Here is a 24,634-nt window from a genome sequence, read left to right as displayed (position 1 = left end):
GCAACTTGAATTAATCATCTTTTTGAGTTAGAAACTCGGAAGGCATTAGCAACATTCCGAAATTTAGTGCTTTATGTAAACACAGCGAGGCCGAGAGCGGTAGGAAAAAAAATCAAAACATTCAAAGGCATGCAACTGGGTAATTCAATAACCCTCACATGCAGAGGCATTTCGCACAGTGGGACTTTAACTTTACATGCGGGCTGTGTGCTGGGAGGCAGTCCCCCCCACCCCAGCCCAACTCCATTTACATGCATAGCTGGCCTGGTAGGTGTAAAAATAGCCGGCAGCGCCTGAATTGGAAATGGTCACCGACTGCTGCCTGCAGTTGCTGCCGGGGTTTCGGGTTCTCCGTGCCGCCGGTACACCCGCGCCCTCGGCTGTCCCGCGGGAGCGCTGGGCACCCTCTGTGGTGTGAGGGCAGCCCCAGTGTAGGAGGGGACGGGGACCTGCTATGGGCAATGCACCCCTCTGCCAGTCGTGTCACTCGGATAAGGGCGTGAGAGCGCCAGGGAACTTACAGGACTTGGATAAAACCCCTGATTATTATGGATGCAACAGCGAAGAAAGTAAAGATCCCCAAGCCCCGGTAAGTCTTGGCTGAGGACAGCAGGAATCAAAGGGGAAAATGAAGATCATGGTTGAGGATGTTGGATTTGAAAAGGGTTTCTTTGCTCAGCCTGGGTCTTGCTTGATAGCTCACAATATTCAGTAATCTGCTAGAGGGGTCCATGTTTAAGCTTCGTTTTGATACTGTGACTGTAATTAACAAGCAGCTGTCACTAAGCTGTGCAGTAGCTTAAAAGCATTGTCAGCCACCAAAAGGCTTAGGTACGTGGAGAGACCGCTGTTGGGGAACCAGGTCCTTCAAATGAATGGGTGCAATTGGCTATCCTAGCGTAACACTGCTGCCCTAAATGATCCTGCACCAATCGTTCTCAGAACAGGACTCAGTAACTCTCTCTCTTTTTTTTTTTTTTTTAATTTTTAAATCTGTTGTCTTTCCAGTATATTATTTGCTGTGGTTGCAGCAGAGATGGAGCCCCACAGGTATTTATGCAGAGGAAGGCTGCAGTGAGCAGGGACCAGGCACACGAAGGGGGTACATTGACAACAGTTTGCAAGACCCGGGTTAGGTGTGCCATAAGTGATAACAGCAGTAACGTCAGCAAACCTCTGCAAACCAGAAGAAAATCACTTAGAGGAATATTTGTATAATGTCTGTGGCAAAAGAAGTGCTCCTTTTTATCTTTTTTTTTTTTTTTTTTTTTTTTTTTCCCCTCTGCTTGGGAAATTCATTTATAAGGTGGTTATTTTGATCAAAATTGGCAAGAAAAGGTGGTAGTGCCAAAATTCTGGCAGAACAAGAATATCTGAAAACCTTTAATATTGGTGCAGCCAAATTGTATCTTCTCCCACATTGATCTAAAATGAAATTGTTCTCAGGTATTCAATGTGGAGGACTTGTTGGAACTGCTGTAGTGTGTTAGAGGAGCTGTAGTTCAGGTTCGGTGTACAGCTCAGGGAGACCTCTCGCAAGAAGTGCTGCTCTGTCCCAGAATACATGTTTGAGGTGTGAGCAGCTTTGGGTTGAATTAACAGCTGAGCTCCAGCAGTCACGGTGGGAAGCGTGTAGTCAGTGAGGGCAGTGGGAGCTCAGATCTTCCCGGCGTGCTGGGAGGCATTGCTGAATATGTAGATCTTATGTTATTTTGGTTTGGATGGGCATTGTGGTATTTCCCTTAAGGTGAGTGGCCTGACGCTGTTAGGTAGCGTGTGGAGGTTCCCTGTGATAAGAAATGCACAAAGAAGCGAACTCTGCAACAGCTCTCCCCCCCTCTTCGAATGTACAGTCACCAGGCTGTCCTTCTGGATAAGGTCAGCTCTTTGAGGAGGCAGGAGCGAGCCAAATCCAGCAGCATGTGATTTTTTTTTTTTTTTTTTTTTTTTTTTTGGATACTTCTCAGTTCAGCCTTCAGAGCTTTTCATAGCAGGCAGAGATCAGGCACTTTGATAATGGCTTCAGTGCATTTCATCGTAAGGGCCTGGCTTTGTTTGGCTCTGGTGAGCACTGACCGAATTGCTCTGGATTCAGTTACACTCCTTTGGGGGATTGCAAAGAATTACCTTATTTCCCTAAGAAGGTGTACAGTACCTCAGTATATTTATTTTTATGATTCCTTATAAAAATGGTTAAAAAAAGGTCTGTAGATCAGAGATACCAATCAAGCTGTCTTCTGAGGAGAGAAATCGTGCATTGCCTTTTCCCAAGCAGGAATGTCATATCCAGCACAGTGCTTTGTGCAGCACAGTGCTCAGGGCTTCCTCTGCTTTTGTGCTTTTTTTTGTGTGCTTTTTTTTTCTTGTTGTGTGTGTGTGTGTGGCCACGCACACTGTCCTGGTCTCCTCCGAAGGGCAGTGCCACCTCAAGCTGAGTAGGAAGGCTCTAGTACCAAATACGAGGGTTAGAATAATTCAGCTGGTACTCAGCCAGTTCATGTAGCAAAACTGCAGTGCAAAATCTAATCTTTTCTAAGCTAAGATCAAATACAGCCTGCTGCTTCAGACCTACCTTGCTGGGGAAATCAGGAACGTGTTTGCTTGACTATCCTGAGTTGACCATATGGTGCTAAATAACTCTCAAGTGGGGAGTCAGATGCTGATACTGAGTTCAACTTTGTAAAAACCACCGCAACCAACAGGGCCGCACCCACCTCGGGTGCTGTGTTCAGCTTTGGGCCCCTCAGTACCAGAAGGACATCGATGCCCTGCAGTGTGCCCAGAGCAGGGCTACGGAGCTGGTGAGGGGCCTGGAGCACAAGGCCTGTGAGGGGCGGCTGAGGGAGCTGGGGGTGTTTGGGCTGGGGAAGGGGAGGCTCGGAGCAGGCCTCATTGCTCTCTGCAACTGCCTGAAGGAAAGGGATGGGGAGCTGGGGTCGGCCTCTGCTCACAGATAACTACTGATAGGACCAGAGGGAATGGCCTCGAGTTGTGCCAGGGGAGGTTTAGGTGGAAAATGAGGAGACATGTCTGCTCAGACAGAGCGGTCAGGCGTTGGGGCGGGTTGCCCAGGGAGGTGGGGGAGTAGGACTCGTGGTCCAGACTCCTGTGCCGTAACTGCAGCGTGGGGAGCCTAGCCAGCAAGTTTGAAGCTGTTAAGCAGGTCAGAAGTGGGAGTTACAGATTTCCAAAACAGGGGCTTTCCAGCCACAGAGCTATTCCTTCTACATTTTTTAGACTCTTAACATTGATGTGGAATTAACTGCTTTTAGGAAGTACCATGTTATTATTATTATTATTATCATCATTACATATAATTTGATATTATAGGTAGCCTGTATGACCTGCTTGAATGAGCAATGTAACTTTCATACAGGTGTAGTCAGGTGAAACTGGTGCTTTCCTCTGCTGCCCTGAGCTGGATTATTTGAGGTTTGGCCCCAGGATTACAGGAGTTTTATTTCACGGGTACTGCTATGGTAGGAATTCAGGGGAAGCGATGACTGATTAACATCGTAGCAAATGTACACCCAGCAAATGTCCCAGTTAAGGAGGAGAAAGGTTTTGTCTGCTTTACGTAACCTTCCGGTGTAATTCCCAGTTGATTGGGAATTAGCTAATAATGTGAAGAGACAAAAGGAAACCGTCCATGCTGGGTACTGGGCTATTTTAAAAAAATCTACTGAAGGAAACCTTGCCTCTCCCAGTGGATAGAGGGATAGAGCTAAAAATTCTTCATTTACTACTTCAGTGTCTGTTTTACCTTTCTGTACAGTAAGGTGCTTAAATGAGTCTTGCTGGCAGAACTGGCACGGAGTTAGGAACTGCTGCCTTTCAGTAACACCCATTTTGTTTGCATCTATTTTAGTCCATCTCAGAGGAACATGAAATCATTTTTTCTGTTTATGGTACCAGTAAATTTGAATCAATGGCCAATCGGTTAATGGTGTTTAGGTAAGTAAAGCTGTCTGATTCATTAGCCCTGATGGTGTTAGTACGTTTCTTTTTTTAGAAAATGGCCCTCCAGAGATAAGACAAGGGATAGAAAAGGATGAAAAATTAATGATAGTGACAGAATTCTTTGTCAGCAGTCTGTCATAAACTTCATTTGCAGGCTAGATTTTTGTTAACCAAGTTAAAAACAAATTTCTGTTAGGTATGTTTGGAATGGCATCCTAATTCTTTCTAGAGGTGTTCTCACATCATTACTTCTCTATTTAGGGACATCATTAGTAATGGCAACTTGCCACAGAAACTGTGTAGATGTCTGCCAAGTTCTGAAGGTGTTCCAAACACCTCAAAATCTCAATACACGGTGTCCAGGTGATCCTAAATATTATTGCTTCCTTTAATACTATTCCATTAATTTAGCAGAAATCTTGGTTCCATATCAGTATTTAAAAGACTTCAGAAAGTGGGAGTGTCATACAGGAGACATTACAATGATCCTGTGGCTCATTTGTGAACATGCCATAATCCTTGTTGTTTCTGGAAATGACAAAATGATACTTTCATTCAAGTTTATTGAACCCAAGTCTTTTTTTTTTTCTTTGTTCTTTCTCTTTATTCTTTCTCTTTTTTCTTTCTCTTTTTTCTTTCTCTTTTCTTTTTCTTTTCTTTTTTTTTTTTAATCTAGACTGTGTTTTCCAGATGCTTTTGAGATTCTATTTTTACATTCCTCCTGATCTTAGACGTGAACACATTGTTTCCAAGCTGGGATTTATACCAAAATGTTTGTTTTTAAGGACATGACTAAGCCCAGTGGGATATCAGGGATAACACGTGCCTGAAGTTCAGCTAGTACTGAAGTGCTGTTCTAGATTAGGACCCTGTTATTGATGTTGCTTTATACTTTAAAATGAGTATGGATTAAAATAACATATCATTACAAATACAGTAATTTGAAGGAAACTCCAGCTGGGTTAAAAAGACTTCTATTCTTTTTCATAGAAAACTATGCAGTTTTGCCTCTGTTCTCACAAATCCTTCATTGACATAGTAAAAGTCAGCTGGCAGTGGGTCCAGTATGTCAAATTAATGAACGTAGTGGGAGGACTCCTACAGATGTCTGTGGCAGCTAAGTGTCATAAAGGGTTTATAGAAGACATTTGCTTCTTGGCTCAAGGAAGGGTTGATTTTGCGTTAGTTTTCTCTTCCTCTTTTGCTGCTGCTGTTTCTAATATTGGGCCAAACTCAAGAAAACAGCTAAACATGCATCCATCCTTTAGCAAAGAACATGTTTAATTTGAGATCTATTGGACCCAAAGATGTGTTAAAAAACAAGCTAAGTCTGAAGCAAGATTTGCTGAATGTAGTCCTTTATTCTTCCCCTGGTTAAACAAGCCCAAACTGATTAAACATTTGTACATTCCAGTGGAAAGAAAAGAATGGCTGGAAAAAAAGGTATTCTGCAAATGCTGGAATTTCAAAAAGGAGTTTGCAAAGGAATTGAAGGGGTTTCAGTGTAACGACAAATGTAGAATGAAAGTCATCCCTTAAAATAATTGGGAATTTTCCCATCAATATGGGAATAATGGCATTATAACACAATTGTAATTTTATAATGGATGTGCATCATAATGCATTCCTTGACTGAGTTTTATTTTCTTAGCTTCTTCTTTGCAGCGGCTCTTTCCATGTCTGGTGATACCAGCGAAATTAATTTCTCGAGGACACTCTAAGTCTTGAATATCATTACGCATTATATCTTCTTTTGGCTGCAGCCTCGTTGTCTCTTGTCTGGCTGCAGCCATAAGAAAGCTTTTACCAGTATGTGTAATGGATGCAATGACATCAGTCTTCCCACCTACCTTGGCACTGTATAGTCTTGGCTCCTCCGTGTCCTGTAGTAGGTCTGATGAGACAGTATTCACCTTGAGGAGCACAGGAGGGGAAGGGCCACCTCTGAATGCCATCACCTCTAGCACAGCCACCTGTACTGGGCAATTGGTTTCTGAGTTTAAATATGTGCAAACTTGTTTTGATTTGAAACCACTGAATGTTTTAATCCAAGGTTGTACATAGTGTATAGCACAAAAGCTTTTCCTTTACTTACAGCTATTTCACCGTCTTGTTATTACGCAGCACTTTTTGCTGTAAATAGCAATAGTCTTCTTTGCGAAGTTTGGGCCCGTGCACGTGCTGTGTGCAACGCTACGGGGAGGGCAGCTCCAGCCGCGGGGCCAGCTCAGTGCCAGCGAGAGTCATGCCAACTTCTCCATCTCCTTCCTAACTTTCCAGGATTAATTGTTTTAAATATTCAAACTGCCTGAAATTATTCATGTGCATATGTACTTAAAAGAATATTTATATTTTCCCAATTTATAACCATCACTGCCAACCTAGACAGATAAATAAATGTGGTATTTATTACATATACTTAGACCCCTGGGATTAAAATAATCAATTTTTTGATGTTGTTAGCAATATCTTGATTGAGGATACTTGGCTTGCTGGTGATCTTTTGTCTCTGGAGACTTGTCTTCCTGTTTGTACTTCATTGTTCCTATGATTCATTTTCTCTCTCTGAAAAAGAAAATTATCAGGTTACTTTATTGCAAGGAAAGTTGTGTCTTTTTTCTGGACAAGAGGATGCTTTAGGTTATGAAAGAGACATACTTGTTTAGTTACGACTGTCATTTTAGATCTGTGGGCTTTTTAGTTCAGTGGTTGATTAACAAACTATGCAAGCAAAGGTACACAGCAAAATGAATTAGATCTGAAGTACTTTTACACGCTTGAATGGGAAAAACTATGTGTTTTTTTTTTTTTTTTTCTTTTTTGAAATTGTTATAAGGAAATAGGGCACGCTGTTCATCCAGAAATTCAGATACTATAATTTCTTTAAGACCTGACATTTAATCTATCTTCCTTCGTGTCTTTCCGCAAAATAACAGAAGGAAAACATACTTAGCAAAGGAATCACAGAATTGAAGGGGTTGGAAGTGGCCTTGAAAGTAAAGCCCTATTGTATTTCTTTTCTTTCAGATGATGAACATTACTTTGTTAAAAGCTGGGGAAAGTATGTTTCCATTACTGTTATTAAAAACATTATTAAAAATATTTTTAAATGAAAACATTATTTTAAATAAAAACATTCTTAAAAACATTTACCAATTACCAAAAAGATTTATGCCATTGCAAGTGCAAGACTTAGCTCATGTTTTAGCATGAGTGTCAGAAGTGCAGTCTGAAACTCTGCTGCGATGGCTTAGTAAAAGAAAAGAGAGGAAAAGAAAAAGGAAAAAGCCTTTGTAGCCTTGCAGTCAGAGCTGCATCTTAGGCTTGTAATTCACAAAATCACCGCTGTTCTACTGCGATGTCCTTTGGATAGCAGCAGCACTTTCAGCCCCATATAAAAAAAAAATCAGGGTGCAAAAGACGAAATATGAGTAGCTGGCAAGGTTTACAGAAAGCATTTCCTGAGAAAAAACATTCCTTTTCAAGTCCTATCTTTTTACATTTGGATGCTGGTATGGAAAAAGCGACCATACTGGCAAAAGATACGTATGTGAGAAATGAGTTGGGTCATGGTAACACCTCATCTGTGTTGCTTTGTGGAGTTGCACTCAATTAAACCATGGCTGGTTTGAGCAGATGGTTGCTGAAGTCAGAGAATAGCCAAGCCAATTGGGAAAAAAATTAGTGGTTGCCTCAAGGGTGCGAGCAGAAATTGACGCTCATAATAAAAAAATAATGGAATGTGTTTACATCGCTGTCATTTTTATTTCCTTGTGTCTTTTAAGTACCGAATAACATTAAGAAGCCACAAAAATCTGAGTTTAGGTGACGCAACTTTCTGTCTGTGGTGGGCTGAATTCTCAACCCCAGGCGTTACCTGAATATATTAACATGATGAGCCACCAGTCAATTAAGAGCTTTTTAATGAAGAAAAAACAGTTAACAAGCCTTCAGCATTTTACTAATTATAGAAGCAGCTGTTGAACAAACACCTCCTCACTGTTCTGGAGTTTGTAAATGGCATCAACAGTCAGATAAACCTGAAGGTTGATGCATTGACTAATTCTGTCTTAATGCTGATTTTATGTACAACAATAATAGAGGGTTCAATTTAATGTGGACATTGTTATAACTATTTGTAGTTTGAATGTCTTGATTTATATAATACATGCAAGCTACAACCAGTTTTTGCAGGGCCAGACTCTTCAAAAGTTATGGCTGGTTAAATTTTCTCCATAAAATCCAAGTAGAATGTCACAGAGTGCGTGCTGGAAAGGTAAGTTTAAAAGGGTTATTCATTTTCGGATACAAACCTTGACACATACAAAACTTACAGAAATCAAAAATGCTAAATTAAGGTGTAAAACTATTATTTGTTTACTTTGCACCAGTTTTGACTTCTGTTTTTCCTGTCATTCAATTAATAAATGTTCAATAGTTCTTGTTGCTTGACTGTTCTCGCATGGAGGTGTTTCTGATTATGGATAGGCATTGGTTCATTCTCCTTATCTGGAGAAAAAAAAAATAAAAGCCAACCTTCTGGAATAATTTTACTATAGAGATGATTTCCAAGGACTTGTGTGGATGGTTTGAATAATGCTATCATGAAAGCAGTTTTCAGTTACAGAAAACTGAATGCTCCTACACCCCAATCTTTTCTTGTTAAGCACAGAACTGTTTTTTACCAGGAAATCTGAATACGCTGAGAAATACCTAGGAGTTTGGTACAGCATATGACTTCAACACTACGCACCATGATTTATTTTTACACATATCTATAAAATGCATTTGAGAAGCAGGCGCATGGTATGTGCTGTAAGTGATGTGGTGTGCTGAGCCAGGAATGGCAACCAGAGGGAGGACAGAGGACCCAGAAGGGAAGCTTTCTGGCTATCTGAATATAAAACACTGATTTCCATAGAAGTTTTAGTTACTCAGGCTCTCTGAGACATGTTTCAAATTCAGGCAATATTCTGGCATTGCAATTAGCATGAAAGAAGTTGGATCCACAGCCTTTTTTAGATCAGATAATGTGCATTCTGTCCTTTCTCTCTTACATTTTTATATGTAATGTCTGACAACTAGCTACTTACAGACAACGCTTTTGCCTTCTCCTTTGAGAATACCTAAGGTTACGATGAATTTCTGCATTGTAGCTTATTTGTTTGTAGTGTTCTGGAAAATTCTCATTTCTGGCTGAAGTTAATTTATCCTCAGTCAAAAGTTAACAAAGAAGGAAAGGCTGGACCTAGTGCTGAGGGACGTGGTTTAGTGGGTGACATTGGTGGTAGGGGCATGGTTGGACCAGATGATCTTGGAGGTCTTTTCCAACCCTAATGAGTCTGTGATTCTAAGGTTAACCTAAAAGATAGTCATTAAAGACTTGTAGTGCTCTCTCACAGCAGATGTATTGGAACATTGCTTTCTGTTGTTTGGCTGGTTTTGTTATTTCGTTTTAACAATGTCTATTGACCTAGTCTGTGAGCAATATTTGGTATCTGTACAGCTGCAAATAAATAGCCCAGATTCAATCTTGGTTGCTGTGAAATTTCTCTATTTGCCCTTCAAAAGTTAACGTTAGCTACTGTTAATAGCACATTTTTCACCGTACAGCATAGTTGTCTCAAAAAAAGTACATTAAATAAAGCTTGCTACTTCAGCCAGGTTATTTTATACCATTGTTACATGATATAAAATACCAGGGAAGCATTATGCAGCCCTCTGTACCTTGTTTTAATAGCATGTTAATAACACAGGGATTAAATTGCAGTCTTAGTGGCCCCATGTAAGCAAAGTGGTCCCTAACTCGAATGACCTGAACCCCAAGGGATGTGCCAAGATGCCAGCTGAGACTTTGCAAATCAGTGTGTTAATATCTGAATTTCCCACATTGCCAGCTTCGCATGTTCATGGCCTTGCTGGTAGCTGCTTACCACATACTTGTGTTCTGTAATCTTTTCTTCTTATTATTAGTAGAGTGCTTGCTTCTGCATATGACCCACATATAGGCGTATAACTCCTAAAAATCTCAGAGGTGTGTACACAGGGAGAGATGACATGTTAAATATCATAGGATGCAATGGTTTCTGGCACCATGTCTTAATTTTCTTTCTTGTAAAGGAAGTATTTTTGAAAGACAGTTTGTTGACAGTTCGTCTTCACCAGCCGACAAGCCAATGAAGAGCAGTATTCCAGCTTCTGTGCCACAGAAATGCATCATGAATTCAAGCAGAAATCTGCATTTACGGAAACAAAATATTTCATGAGATTACTGAATTAATTGGAAAAGTCCACAGATCACAAATCATGGGTTCCTAGCATGGTAAAGGTATAGAAAACTGCTGCTGCTGCTGCTGACTACTGAGACAATTTTCTCAAAATGGATTTGAATTTGAGATGTGCCAAAGTAAGTAAATTGCTGAGAGCGCAGTCCTGACAAAAATGCTTTTTGAAGACCTTGATAGCACGGGGAAAAGGAGAAACTGCCGATGACCTACTGAAAAATTAGAGTTGACAACCAGACCAGGAAAGAAAATAGAGATATGAGTTACTCCTAACTTGTAGGATTTCCAAGCTTTAAAACACGGTGTTGAACCTTTGGATGCTCCTTCAGCTGCCAGCACTCACTGATATTTGTGCATGAATTTGTATGCAAAGCAGCTGAACTGCTTCGTGTCATCTAGTTGTGTGTTTGAGTTTGATTTAAATAAGAACATCATTTTTGTATGGAATAATACGACACCCTAGACGATGGTGGCTAGTCATCTGAGACACTGTGGTGGAAATGTCATGCAAGACAGGCTGTGAAAATGCCAGGCATGATGAGCTCGCTTGCTTCCTCTGTGCCATAGCATGATATTTTCCATTGATTCCTAATACCTTTGCTTATTCAAGTAATAAAAAAGAGAAGAGGAGACCCTCTCTGTCATTTGATATAGTCTCCATTGACTCTCATACTCCTGACTGTTAAGTATTTGGCTCTGCGTAAGCACATGGTGATGCTTTAGGCATCAGTCATGTTGGGCGTGTGGTCAGTTGCTTTGCTTATACTTTTCATGAGAGCCTGTGAGAACCTTTTGAAATAGGATAGGCAGGACTATAAAGAGAACAGTCACAATTATATTCATCTAATATGATATCAGTATGTGTTATCTTGAGAAAGTACATTTAAAAAGAAAAGAAAGATTATGCGGTCTGGTATTTTCAAGGCACCTCCAAGGAGCATCAAGATCTTGTGTTTCACTGGGATTTTAGCAATCCTATGGCTCTTCTCTCCGCTGTCAAGCACTGTTATTTCACAATGGGAACATACACAGCAAGAGATGCTGCTTATAAGAGTTCCTGCGCAGGGGGTTAATCCTGTATAACTAATTTGTAATAATTCTTCACGTAGACGAGAAGTGTTTATTCTGCATTTTGATCAATGCTCAGGTGTACGCAAGGAGTCCTGAAGTGATGTGCACTGCAGTAATTTTGAGATGACAAAAGTATGCACCAAGGAAATGAGAATCTACTTTAAAAGTGCTGTTTGCATCTTCTTAGACAGAAACAAATGAAATATATTAATATGCTAGCTGCCATCTGAGCTTCTGGCAGTAATTGAGAGCTTAAGGTTTTTAGCCTTTCATGTTATTCTGGGAAAGAAAAACTAGCTCTGATGGATTTATCTCTAATAAAAAAGAAGTTGTAGATGTTTGTAGTGTCATTCTCCCTTAACAACCTCTAATAGCATAAAACCAGACGATTTCAGGTTTGGCATGTTAATTTGTTGTAGTAAAGTATGATTAAAAATGGGACAAAAGGCAAAATGTGTGCCCTATTTAGGGCAAAGATGCTTTTCCCATTGATTTCAGGAGTGTCAGAATTTATCTCATGTGCTCTAGTATTTGATTGTGGTTAACATTTTTACCAACGTAGTTGGTTTTTCAAAGACATTTACATTTCGAAATACAATTTTGTATTTGTGTGTGTGCGCGCGTACGTGTAGTGGGTTTATGTGGCAAGGTTTTGGTAGCAGGGAGCCATAGGGGTGGTTTCTGTGAGAAGGATCTAGAAGCTGCCCCATGTTTGGGGAGGGCCCCATTGTTTTCCAGGTCTGAGCCAATAAGCGATGTTGTTTTGCGCCTCTGTGAGAGCATATTTAAGACAGGGAAAAAACGCTGCGCCACACAGCAGCCGGGAGTGAGAGAACAGCCTTGCAGGCACCAAGGTCAGTGTAGAGGGTGGGGGAGAGGTGCTCCAGGCGCCGGAGCAGAAGTCCCCTGCGGCCTGTGGTGAGGACCATGGTGAAGCAGGATGTCCCCCTGCAGCCCATGGAGTACCACGGTGGAGCAGGGTTCCATGCTGCAGCCCGTGGAGGAGACCACGGTGGAGCAGGTGGCCCTGCACCGACGGAGGCTGCCGCCTGTGGAAGACCCCTGCCGGAGCAGATTCCGGGCCGGACCTGTAGCCCGTGGAGAGGAGCCCACGCAGGAGCAGGTGACCCGGCAGGAGCTGCTGCCCGTAGGGGAGCCAGGTTGGAGCAGTTTTCTCCTGAGGGATGGACCCCGTGGTACGGACCCATATCTGGAGCAGTTCTGGAAGAGCTGCTGCCTGTGGGAAGCCCACGCCGGATCAGTTCATCAAGGACTGCATCCCGTGGGTGGGACCCCACAGCACAGGGGACGAGAGTGACCGAGAAGGAGCGGCAGAGAAGAAGCGCTGTAGACTGACCATAACCCCCATTCCCCCGTTCCCCTGCGCCGCTCGGGGGGAGGAGGTGGAAGAGGGTGGATGGGGGGGGAAGGTGCTTTTGGTTTGCTTTTTCCTTTGTTTTCTGACTTCTCTCGCTTGTTAGTAATAGGCAATAAATCTTACTATTTCCTTATGCCGAGTCTGTTTTGCCCGTTACAATAATTATTGCGTGATTTTCTCATCCTTATCTCAACCCTTGAGCCCTTTTCACATATTTTCTCCCCATTCCTCTTTGAGGAGGGGGAGTGAGAGAGCGGCTGTGGTGGAGCTCGGCTGCCCACTCGAGCGGAACCACGACAGTACGCAACACAGGAGATGGTGCAGTGCTAATAGTTGTTCTTCAGCCTTAACTGGGATCTCCTGCAAGGGCCTGCTGAAATCGAAATGCTTGATTGACTCCGGCCTGAAGCTGCAAGAGGTTTCTGTCAGTGTGAATTCCTGTGCTACCTTTCTCTTCACCACGCTGCGTGTTCAGAAGCACGGTCTGTTTTCTTAACGGGAAAAGATGTGGAAAATGTGCTGCAGTTTGCTGAAAGGAATTTAAAAGGAAATATTCTTGTCTTGGCATGTAGCGCAGTTGTAAAAAAGAATCATTTTGATGACATCCATCTGTTGCAGATTAAAATAGGTTGGAATCGGTGGCTGTGAAGTGAGTTCGTGCAGTGCGATAAGCAGGGCAACCAAAATACATGCACTGGAATGGATCGGGTGACCAAAATAAATTGCTTTGTCAATCAGTGTTAATAAGCTGATACTGGGAGGCTTTCAGGGTACTCTCAGGATGCTAAAGAGAGGTTTCCCTTCTGGCAGGGAGGTGAAGTGGGCTGAGGCACCTCTAACCACGTGCCCACCGAGCAGCCTTGCCCCCCTTCTCAAACCCACTCCTACAGTTTACCTATTTGAAGTATGAAAGCCATTACTGTCTCTGTGTGCGTTCCCTAATGCTAATTCTGTTCGAATACCACCTCTGTTGCACAACTTTTTGTTCTCCTGGAATCAGCAGTTGCATTAATAGCCAATTTACCTGCATGTGGGTTTGCACGTGGGTGAACACCGACGTGTGTGCTGAGTTCAGATAGCCTTCGTGGCATCGTGGTCGACAAAGGTGAGAGGGCGGAAACATTTCATGCTCCCTTGCTTAACGGGACATCCCAAAACTTAGCTCAAAAATGAAAACTTTTTTTTTTTTTTTTCCCAACCCATAATGCTGAAGGGACTTTGAGTGTGGATTTACGAGTGCAGGCAGTTCATGAGCAAGCATGTTTGCCACATTATCCTGGATTTAGATATTCAGGCTTGAGTACTTCATCCGCTTTGTTCCATGGTTAGCTACAGTTGCACTCCTGCTCAGTTTTATGTTTTTTTTTTTTTTTTTTTTTTTTTAATTATGTATTTTTTTTACCCATTTATCATGTCCCAGTTTGCGTCACAGCTGATAAAGTCTATTCACTGGATTTTTTTTGCTCTTGGATATTTTCTCCAGTACGTGCCACTGTGCTAAGCCAGTGCATTTGCGTGAACAAGCATTGTAGTGATAAAACTTCATATGCCAAGTACAAATCCAAAGCCAACGTATGTTTTGTTAAGTATCTTAACCAATAACAACAGGGTAATTCTTTTCCTTAGTTTTGAGCACATATGCAGAAAACTATGCCTAGGAAGTTTGATACATATTTTTTTTCTTATTGTTTAATATGATTTACCGTGATTTCTGTCTTGTCATTGCTTCTTCCACAATTTTGAACTTCAGCAATTATTGCACTTTTTTGCTCACTTTGGCAGGTTGGCAGTTCTTTTGTGCCAGTATCGCCCTGTTTAGATGTATCCGTATGTTAATACAGATGCAATATAAAGTCTTCACAATATTTATTAACCTGCAACATAAAATGTGGAAACCTTTCACTGTGATGAAACTGTGGTCTCTTTTAAACAGGAGCTAACTAGAGTTGTTTGTCTTCTTGTGTTTTTACAGTCTGACAGCAATGCAAGCTTTCTCCGAGCTGCCAGAGCTGGCAATCTGGACAAAGTAGTGGAATACCTGAAAAGTGGAATAGACATTAATACATGTAATCAGGTAAGATATTTGAAGGACACAACTTCACAAGAGTGAAGTGCAGGACCCCCAGTGCCAAACCTATTTTTTTTCAGGCAAGATAGATGTTTTGATTTATCTCAAGCTATGTTTTTAGGCTTGCTCTTCAGTGGGATTTTCCTACAGAAAGCAGTCAGTGCTTATAGAATTGTGCTGCTTTTGTAAAGTTTTGCATAGACCTTTTTGGGCTCCTCTTTCTCACTAGTATCCTGCAGGTTTGGATATATACGTTAGTGGAGTACCTGTAATCAAAATTTAAGGTATGTTTTGGTAGTCTGACACAAATGGACCTAATGTTGTGAAGTTCCATTTCTAACTGCAACAGTGAGCACTATATATATTCCTCAAAATACTCAAGTTATGCAAAAATGTTTTATTCTAGTTGAGGAAGTTGCTATGTAGTATTCTTCAGATACTGGTAAGTACAATGAAAGTAAGCCTGGATATCAAGTTGAAGGTTGTCAGTATTTTTGGCTGGTTGGGTAAATGTTCTGGGGCATCTGTGTTTTGCAAAATCCACCTTGCTCCTGGTCCCCTTGGTTTTGTATTGCTGTGACTGTGCTAAGACTGAACACTGTCTGAACAGCAGGTTTGGAAAGCTGAGGCCCACTCGTCGTACAACTTTTTTTTCTCTATACTGGTAGTCTCATTCTTTTGTTTGTAGAATTGGGACTCTGCTGACATTCACTTTTTTTTTTCTTTTTTTTTTTTTTTTTTTCCACTGTTAGATAACACTTTTTGTTTAGTGTGTCCATTTTAATTGTAATGAGACATAGGTCCCCAGGTAATGGGCGTTGCCCCGTATTAATGAAAGATACTATTTTCTCCAAAGAATCCCTAATATTGAATCCCTAATATTGGTTGGGAATCAATAGGTATTGCAGCACGTATGCTACCATCCTCTGCTCATCTGTCAGATAGCTGTGATTAATAAATTCTGCAGCATGCCAGCTGTCAGGTTTATGGTTTTGTTTTGTTTTAAGCTATTTTGAATACTTCTTCTCTAGCATCTGTGTAGCTGTAGGGGATAATTTAAAAGAAATTTGTTGCAAACATTTGTCTGAACGACAGTGTGGACTGGCATTGTTTGCAGAGCCAAGGAGGAAGTTGAAAATTGCGTAGTGGTATCCTAATGCTTATGTGTGAAGGCACTGCCTGAAAGTTTTAAAGGAAGGTGTGCTTGAAGGAATAATAAAAGTGGAGCTGATTGAGACTAACAATATCTTCTCAGGCAATAATTTGCGAAGATGAATGTGTTAGTGTGTGACTAGATTTCTAAATTGAATTGCAAAAACATTTTTCAGCCACCTAAAGAAGTTTCTGGTAAAGATTTTCACATTTGTTGTATTATTATGTTTAAGCACGGGGGAATTTTTAGAGTCTGGGATTTCTGTCATACCTAAAACAAGAGTTATCTTCCAGGACACGCTCTCAATGATATGATAATAATGGCAATACTTTAACAAAGAAATTATAGGTTTAAATTTGTAACAAACTTAGAATTTTGGCTTCTCCAAAATAAATTATTCTGACACTATTTGCAATATGTTGATACCTTTTTCCAAAATATAGAAGCAGTCTGTGTTTTCAGTTTTATACTTAGTTTTTCAGGGCTTGTTATTGCTTGGATTGTTCATTAAATGAATATGAATGCTGGGGAATGGGCTAGGAATTGAATAATTCATACCAAGGACAGCAGATGTTAGCAAAATAAATTATTAAATTTGCACAATATCTGTGAATTTTGTTAATGTATTTTTATTCAGAACATTCAGTTAATGTTTCAGTAAACAAGTTTAGAACCTCATTATTTACGTGTACACAAACTCTTAATTATTTTTTTTTCAATTTTTTTTTTTCTATTTTATGGTGAAAAAAAGTACCAACTAAGCATCACTTAATAACCTAAAGACAGAAACATGATGGAAAGTATGTGTTTTACTGAAGAAAAGAAAGGTGATTCCATTGTTGTTCAGCTCTAATGAGGACTTCCTTTGTCTGTTGGCTATTTAATGCTGAAATTCTATCTTGGCCTTCATAAAAGTTTAGAAGGATTTTTTTGCAACTGCATAGTTAGTGCATGACCTCAGATATTTTCAGTGGGTTCTAAACCACGTCTTCATTTTCAAGTTCAAGGGAAGCAGCAGGAGGTTTAGTATTCCTCAGTGCCAGCCTTCTCCCCTAAGAACATTTGCTGGAACTGTAGAGGTAATTGTTTCACCAAGAGCAAGATAAAATCCAATTCAAAACCTGCACTCCTATGGTAGAAATAGCACAAGACAGCCTGGGCATTATAGAAACATTGAATGCTAGTTTATCACATTGAAAGCGGTATGGTCAGCCCATGGATTTTCCTTAGCCTTTAATCACACTGTCCCACGTGAAGCACCTGATCCCCAGTGACCTGGGGTGCGGAAGTGTGAGGCTTCCCCTGCTATTTTTGTGAGATCTCAGCCTGCAAGTAAACGGTCAGTGGGTAGTATTTTTAGCTGACCAGCTAACTTGTGTCCAAGCAGATTAACATCTTGAAGCTCAGTTGCAGAATCTCTAGTCAAATGATAATTAGCATTGCAATCCTGATTACCCTCAGATGGTTAGAATAGCCATGATTTTTATTCTTTTTTCAAAAAACAGTTTTGGAAAACTGTAAACTCAAATATGCTTTTAACACTATTTAGATATGTTTTTATTGCCACTCAATGTTCTCTATAAAGTAAATTGTTTTAGATATGGACATAAAAAGGTACTTACATTTTGTGCTTAAAGTGCTGCCTCTCACTTCAGAGAAATTACTAGTACTGTAAAAACACACTATTAGGGTTCCACCATTGATATGACTGCAACGTGATAGAACATTTTAGATTGGGTCTTTGGTAACTCTATTCTATAAATCCAATTACTTTTGCTTCATAGCCCAGGGATCTGAGTTTGCAATGAGTGACTAGTACTATCAAATTTAATAGCATGGTAACTGTGACTTAAAATAAGTATGCAAGTAAGTGTCTGCAGCAGGCCTGCAAAATGTCTTGACATTCGAGTGAAGTCAATGGCATTTCTCTGAATGGGGATTTGAGAGCTCAAGCTTTATGGTGAATGCATTTCTCCTAACTAAAAGCCAGATTTGATCAAAATGACAACAAAGTGGACAATGCCTAGAAATTTGGGAAGTAAAATTGCTTCTAAATATTGTTTTTAAATAACATGAAAATGAGTAAATCATTCAGTAGAAATTTCATATTAGCTCTACTTTGTAACTCATGCCTCATGAGATGGACTAAAATTTCAGTGCCCCAGGTGAATAGAAACTTCAGCGAATGTTTGTGTTCATAGCCTACAGCATCAGGTTGGACATGTTGACAGCACGATTTATTCTGTTTTACTGCAACAGTGAAGAGCTGTAGAGAAGAAGCATTCACCTGGTAAAAAGCATTTATTCAGGGAAAGCTGGGGAGCAAAGGAAAAGACTGAACATGCTGCTGCATTATGCTATGTTCCAATTTGAAATATGTCCCAACACTGAGTTACTGGAGCACCTGGTGGTTCTCCAGTACCACCCACGCAAACCTCGGTCCCAAAGGCCTTATCCCATGCTGTCCACCATGTAGTGCACAGCTTCCTCATGGCACCATGCTAAAGGACACAAACAAGAAATGCAACTCTTCTTTAATATGGTACACCCTTTGTGTTGTTTCAGGAAGTCTCACCCAGAAAAAAATAGCACAAGCCATGTCTTTGGGACTTGGTGCTCCACGCGGGCCCAGGAGAAGGCCTAGGGGCAGGTGGGGCCTGGTGCGGGGTGCCCAGCCTGCTCTAGGGAGACCTTGTGCTGACAGGAATCTGGGGCAAGGGGATACCTTTTTAAAGTTTTTTTGTATTCTCAACTTCTTTAGATCCTTAATTCTCTAGTAAATTACCTACACATTCATTTTAAAACTACATTTAAATCCTAATTAGTTTAATTTAAGAATGCAGCTTGCCGCTAGCCTGAAGAAGGCTGTTTTCCTGCACTGGAGCTTTATGCTATCCAAAACTTTATGCATACCACCAAGAAATTCTCAGTAAAATTCCTTGCCCCTTTCTGATACATGCTGACATTCAGACTTAGAAAAAGTATGCATTTAAAAAAATATTCTGTTGGAGAATGTCAGATAATGCTGGCAATGATGGTGAAATGTCAAAACTAACTCAAAAAGCCCACAGTTGTGGACACTGTTCATTTCTGGAAAAGAGTAGATGGAAGAATAAGAAATGAAATGATCTAAAATATTTTGAGACATTGTCTTCCTTGCTGAAGGAAGCTGAAAGCTGCAGATTATTACAGCAGGCATATGTCAAATGGAAGTTAGGACATAAAAGTGAGAGAGGTACTGTTTGCTGTCTGTGTCAAAGAATTTAACGATGAACAGGAGAAGAACTGGGGCTTTATATGTGCTCCTTACTGAAAACATATAGAGACAATCTTTTCTTGCTATCTAGAAGAAAGTTTCATTAAAGGACATCCTGTCAAGAAAATGCTTGCTGTGTTACCGGGCACAGAAGCTGGTGAACTTCAAGGTATGCAGTTAGGAGGGATCAAATCTAGACCTGGATTCTTTTGCTCTTCTCTCAGAAGTACTTCTCAAAAATATTTTTGAATACATCCAATAAATTTTAAGTCTTAGCAATAAGCAGCAATATTAGCAAAAAGACCCACCCTCAGGACAGAGAATATTTAACATGATAATCACTTGGAAACATCAAAAGTTTTTTAGTTTTTTCTAGTGTTCATTTTCTCTTGATTGCTTAGAGCAGAGCATGACCAGGGTTGCTATAGATTCATCTTCTTTGAAAAGTAGCTCCCTTCTGAAACTGGGTAACAAAGTTCCTCTTTTGTAAGGGCATGTTAACACTATTGTGCAAAGCAGTGGCTTCTTATACATTGACACTTACAGGTGAAATCAGAGCCAGATAAATGCAAACACAATATGTAAATGCAGAAGAATAGATGCTGCATAATTTCTTATAAAGAATTATATGTGATAAGATAGAATTAATATCTGAAAAGATAAAACATCCCTGGATGACAGATGATGATACCACTGCTAACTTTTAGAATCTGTGGTTTTGCTTTACGGTTAAGATCAAATCTGGTTTTATACCTGCGTTTATCAGGGTAGGGGAAAAAAAAAGTTGACTGTTGTGCAAAAAAAAAAAGTAAAATTTTATATTATTCAATAATTAATATTACCTGACATTTGGGTTGACTCAGGAATTTTCTACACTATATGAAGCCTTGAGCTTTTGACAAGTAGTACAAAATGGAAAATATTTAAATAATCCCTTCAGACCTATAAATAAAATTGTTTGGAATGCCTGAGGCCTGGTAAGCTAGGAAAAGCTTTCCTCTGTGTACTGGATAACCTGTTTCCCTGAGGACACTGATTACTCTCAGGGGCTTCCCAAGCACAAAGAATGAACTGTGATGGGCCTCCTACATCGTCAGGGCTAGAGAGTATGATTTCTTAGCCTTTGCCATGCATTGAGCTCATACAGCCATTTTAGCTTCCTGCAAACTCCAGCTCTAGAAATTACAAGAAATTGCTCACAAAGCTGTCTGAATTGGGTTCACTTAGCTTTCAATAACTAAGACCGCCACCTTCCATTAAATCAGTAAGCATCACTGGTGTGTTTTAAGTTTTATTAGGACTGGAAGCATACTTTTCTTCTAGAGGGTAGGGAATAAGGCATGGCAGCTGCTGCTGAAGCCTCAGTTATTCCTCCTCCTTCAAGGGGTTTCAGTGGGGTGTCTCCAGGTTGTGTCCCAGCAGTCTAATGGGAAAACCTAACACACTCTGCAAAACATAGGAAATGTAATTTATTTTAAAAGAGTTGGGTATCTGCATAGTTTTTAAAACATGAAGCCTATATGCATTTTTTTTCTCAGTATAATGCTATTTTTAAACTAGATGCCAATTCAGTAAACAATAAGTAATGTTAAGAATAAGCTTTCCTGGACAGAGGTAGCACAAGAAAATGCTTTCTTTGGTTTTAGCAGTTGTTTATCAGATCCTAAATTTTCACAGAGCTATCTTTATAAATGATAAAAATATTTCCCCGGTTTAATTGCTTCCAAAATCTGGTGGAATTTAATGTTTCTGAGTATACTAAATGCAGGGATTAGTTGTTACATAATTATGTTTTGTTGAACGCTACCTTCAGCTCATGTCAAGTTAAATTATTATGGAATTTTCCCTTTAATCTGAATTCAAGCACAATTATCTGTTTTGGAAATCGTAAATCATTGATATTTCTTTATTTCTGGAGAGATTTAGAAATGTCCGTGGGCAAAATTACCTGCCTTTAAATAGTCCCTTTAAAAAAAAATCTAATAATTAGTATTTTATAGGTTGAAAAACTGATAAGCATTAGAAATATGATTCCTTTAAGGCTATTTTCTATATTTTATGAACCTAGGTATTTTAAGACATGGCTGTTATTTCTCGTTAATATAGCAAGAAGAACCAACTTGCTTCTGAAGTGTGTGAATCAACACTCATAATGTTGGCTAGGAAAATGAACTATACTTTTATAGTACGCATTTATAAAGCCCTTTTACTTTGGCAGCTCCAAGCTCCAGCAGAAATTAGACCCACAAGTGTAAGGGTTCATCGGCAGTCTGCTGTGTTTTGAAAGAGAATTGTTAGTCCAAAATGCAACTTACAGTAATGTTTCCCTGCCTTGTCCTTGAGGTTTGTCAGTTTTCACAGTATTAAAAATTAGTTTCATGAAAGGAAAAATGTGTGATGGACTTTTGACATTTGTTTCGATTAGGTCTTCTGTACTGACAAGGAGTGAATGCCAAGTCTGATACCCAGAAGAGAAGAGGGCTCAAACGTTAGGTATTCTGGAGGGGTCTCCAGCTCCAAGGCTTTAAAAACTTAGATCTGTTTGGCTTTTGCTCTCATTTTGATGGTTTCTTCATAGTTTGGTTGGTGTCTTTATTGCTTGAGTCTCAGGAAGACAGAGCACCAGCTATTAATTACTCCCTCATTTAGCAGCTAACACTCCTAGTAGTGCTAACTATAGACTGAAGGAGCACTCCAGTCATAATGAGGTCGACACTATCACTTGTTGATAACTCAGTAGGTTAATTCATTTTCATTAATTCATAGGCTACAAAGCAACATAAAGGGGGAATTTTCATAATCTGATTTTTTTTTTTTTCTTTTGCCACCCTCTGTTTTATTTCTTTGTGATATTTTGGGAAAAAAGTTCAAAAGACTTTTTGAGTGGAGAAATCCATGTGCAGTTCTCCAGTGTGCCCTCTCCCAAACCCTTCTAGAAAAGAGCCTGACCACATCCACTTTTGAGTTGCCTGAGAGATTTATTCAAAGGAGACTATTTGCAGCAACCTTAGGCCAATATCTTAAAGAGATGGAGAAAAGTGTTTGACTGTGATGACAAAGATTGTGATGCTGTCTTTTAGTCTAAGGCTCTACTGGTGAGCTCAGATGCCCTCTTAACTCTGTAAGAAGTTGTTGAAACATGTGCAGAAGTTAGCACAACCATGCAGAGCTTTTTATTTAAAAAAAAAAATAATTTAAAAAATACTTTTTAACTTCGATTGTGTTTGTAAATTATGGTTTGCTATTGGCCTGTTAGCAGATGTGTAAGCCAGTGAACACAACATCAGTGGCAGCAACTCGATGGAAGTGCATTGTATTTCATGCTTCAAGAGAATGTCAAAATATTCAAAAGTCAGATTTAAATTTTTCAATTTTATTGACTTTCATGATGCTTTTTCTGTAAGTTTCATAAATGTCATTCTGACTTTGTGTTGCAAAGGCAGGAGTGATTAGAAACTCTGACACCTGCAGCACCTTCTGCATAGTGTCACATCCCAACTTCCTTCAAAGTCACTGCGAATTACACGGGGTCAGACTTGTAGTGTAAAGTAGAGGGTTACGTTTGTTAATATACATTCTTGCTTCCTGCTGTTGTGAAGCATGTAACAGCAAGATACAGGAGAAGCAGAAGCAATTCTTCTGGTACCAGTGCTGATTTTAAATGTTCCTTCAACTGTAGATTGCTGTGGTGCTCTGCCAAGAAGTCACCTTTCTGCAGGGTCAGTTTGCTTTGGGTTAGACAGGAATAGTACAAGCTATTAGTGCTGCTGGATGCAACAGCAATCTGAGCGCTGTGCCAGGAGCAGTAATTGCACCAGGCAGTGGCCTGAAGAGCATCCATTCAGCGAGGGGCTGGTCCTGCTGCAGCTCACTTCAAAGGCAAAAGTACCATGGACTTCCTCAGGTGATCTTCAGATGACAGCAGTGATACCTGGTGCCAGTCGTCCAGAAAAGAAAGCAAGTGAAATTCAGATGGATTAGAAAAGTTTGGCGATTTTCCCTGGACTTAACAGGACATTTGGAGGCTTTTCTGGTGAAAATGTGTAGGGTAACACTGGAAGTGCTGTGAGCAGTAGCGGTACGCGTGCATGCTCGTAGCACTCCGTGGGATGCAGAATGCCAAAACCTCTAGCTTGGTGGCAGAGGAGAAAAAGGACTGAGGGAATCAGGCTCTGCAGGGAAGCACTTGAACAGCCAAGCTGGTGAGGTTGAGTATTATGTTCTTTTATGGGAGTCAGAATTACAAATGAGCCTCTGGAAAGAAAAGGTAGTTATGGTATATGTCTGCTCTGCTGGGAGGAGCAGCCCAAATGCGGTATGGTTGTGCTTAGCAGACGACTAACTTCATCTCTCCCCCACCCACAACGTTTTGGTAGGCACAGGAGAGAAAAGGGAAGTGTCAGAAACCTTTGTTTTTCTGCAGTACAAGAATGTGGCTGACAGGAACGGAGGAGTTGCATTGATTAAATCTGAGCTTCCATCATCATAAGTAGCAGGGATCAGCCTTGTGGGCCGGGACATAATTACAGCATTGGTGCTGATTACGGAGGAACAAAGCTTGCTTTAAGGCTTCAGTCGTGCGGGCCCTTAACATTCAAAGTGCAATGCTTGCTTCTGCTGCTGCTTGGTTTAAGTAATTACAGAATCTGAATGCGTACCGTAGGAACTGTTTGTGCTGCAGTTTGTTTCTGTAGCCTTTTTACTAGACCTCACTGTATTCATGTTGCTTATGTTTTAATAAATACGATAAATAAGTAATATTGCAAAGAAACTTAATCTGTTCAGCAGCATTAGCTTTCAGTTACTTAATGTGGTGGCATTAGCTATCTCTCTCCGGTACAAATAACAATATTTTAAGGGTTTGCTTCTAATTTAGCACCAGGACGAGCTTTCCTTTCTCCACAGTCTGTTGGTGTGAGTGCAAGGCAGCAGCTCGTGCTGAACTTCCTGCAGCCAGAGGCGTGTGAGTGCACAGAGCTTGTGTAGGCCATGCAGCGTTTCGGTTTCCGTGCTGTCATTTGTGGAGTTCAGTCTGCCTGCACGGAGTGAAAAAAGGCTGATACAGACCTCAGAAATACATCAGCTGTGTCCAACTGGATGGAGTCAAAGTTGCTGTTCATACTCGCATAGAAAGTGTTGAAGACTAATTTACTAGATGAGAACAGGTCTTTGTTTTCAAGCAATGAGAAGGGCACTGTGTGTTTCCTCACCAAATACTACTTCAAAACTTACAACTGCTGTAGGTGGTAGTTGTGGTTATTTTATATTCAGCTGAGATTAAAAACAAGGAAGATCAGAGCTGCCTGAAACGTTTGCAGCTTGCAAAAAAAATATCACTGACATGTACAGTCCTAGTCATCCTGATGGTTATGGTCAACCTCACCACATAAATTTTGACTTAAATTATATTCCTGATCCCAGACATGGCCCTGTTGCCAGCCTTGGACTCTGCAGTGCTGTGGTA

The 24,634-nt window shown here is 40.4% G+C and overlaps 1 protein-coding gene across 7 annotated transcripts in view; it reads left to right on the top strand.

Moving 5' to 3' along the window:
- The window catches only part of ANK2 (ankyrin 2), a gene marked incomplete at its 5' end in the record, with an annotated part of 325,477 nt that overhangs the window by 164,459 nt on the left and 136,384 nt on the right, over positions 1-24,634 (top strand). For 6 of the 7 annotated variants that reach the window (XM_084285777.1, XM_084285774.1, XM_084285779.1 and 3 more), the window contains one exon: positions 14,666-14,767. In XM_084285777.1, coding sequence (XP_084141903.1) covers positions 14,666-14,767 — 102 coding nt within the window. Of the gene's footprint in view, positions 1-454; positions 590-14,665; positions 14,768-24,634 lie in introns of those variants that run through there. The other variant, XM_084285778.1, reaches the window with a different exon arrangement.

The sequence above is a fragment of the Netta rufina genome, assembly GCF_964035555.1.
Source record: "Netta rufina genome assembly, chromosome: 4".
In the NCBI taxonomy this organism is placed as follows: Eukaryota; Metazoa; Chordata; class Aves; order Anseriformes; family Anatidae; genus Netta; species Netta rufina.
Note: the sequence above shows the minus strand (reverse complement) of the source record. Positions and strands in the feature narration are given on the sequence as shown.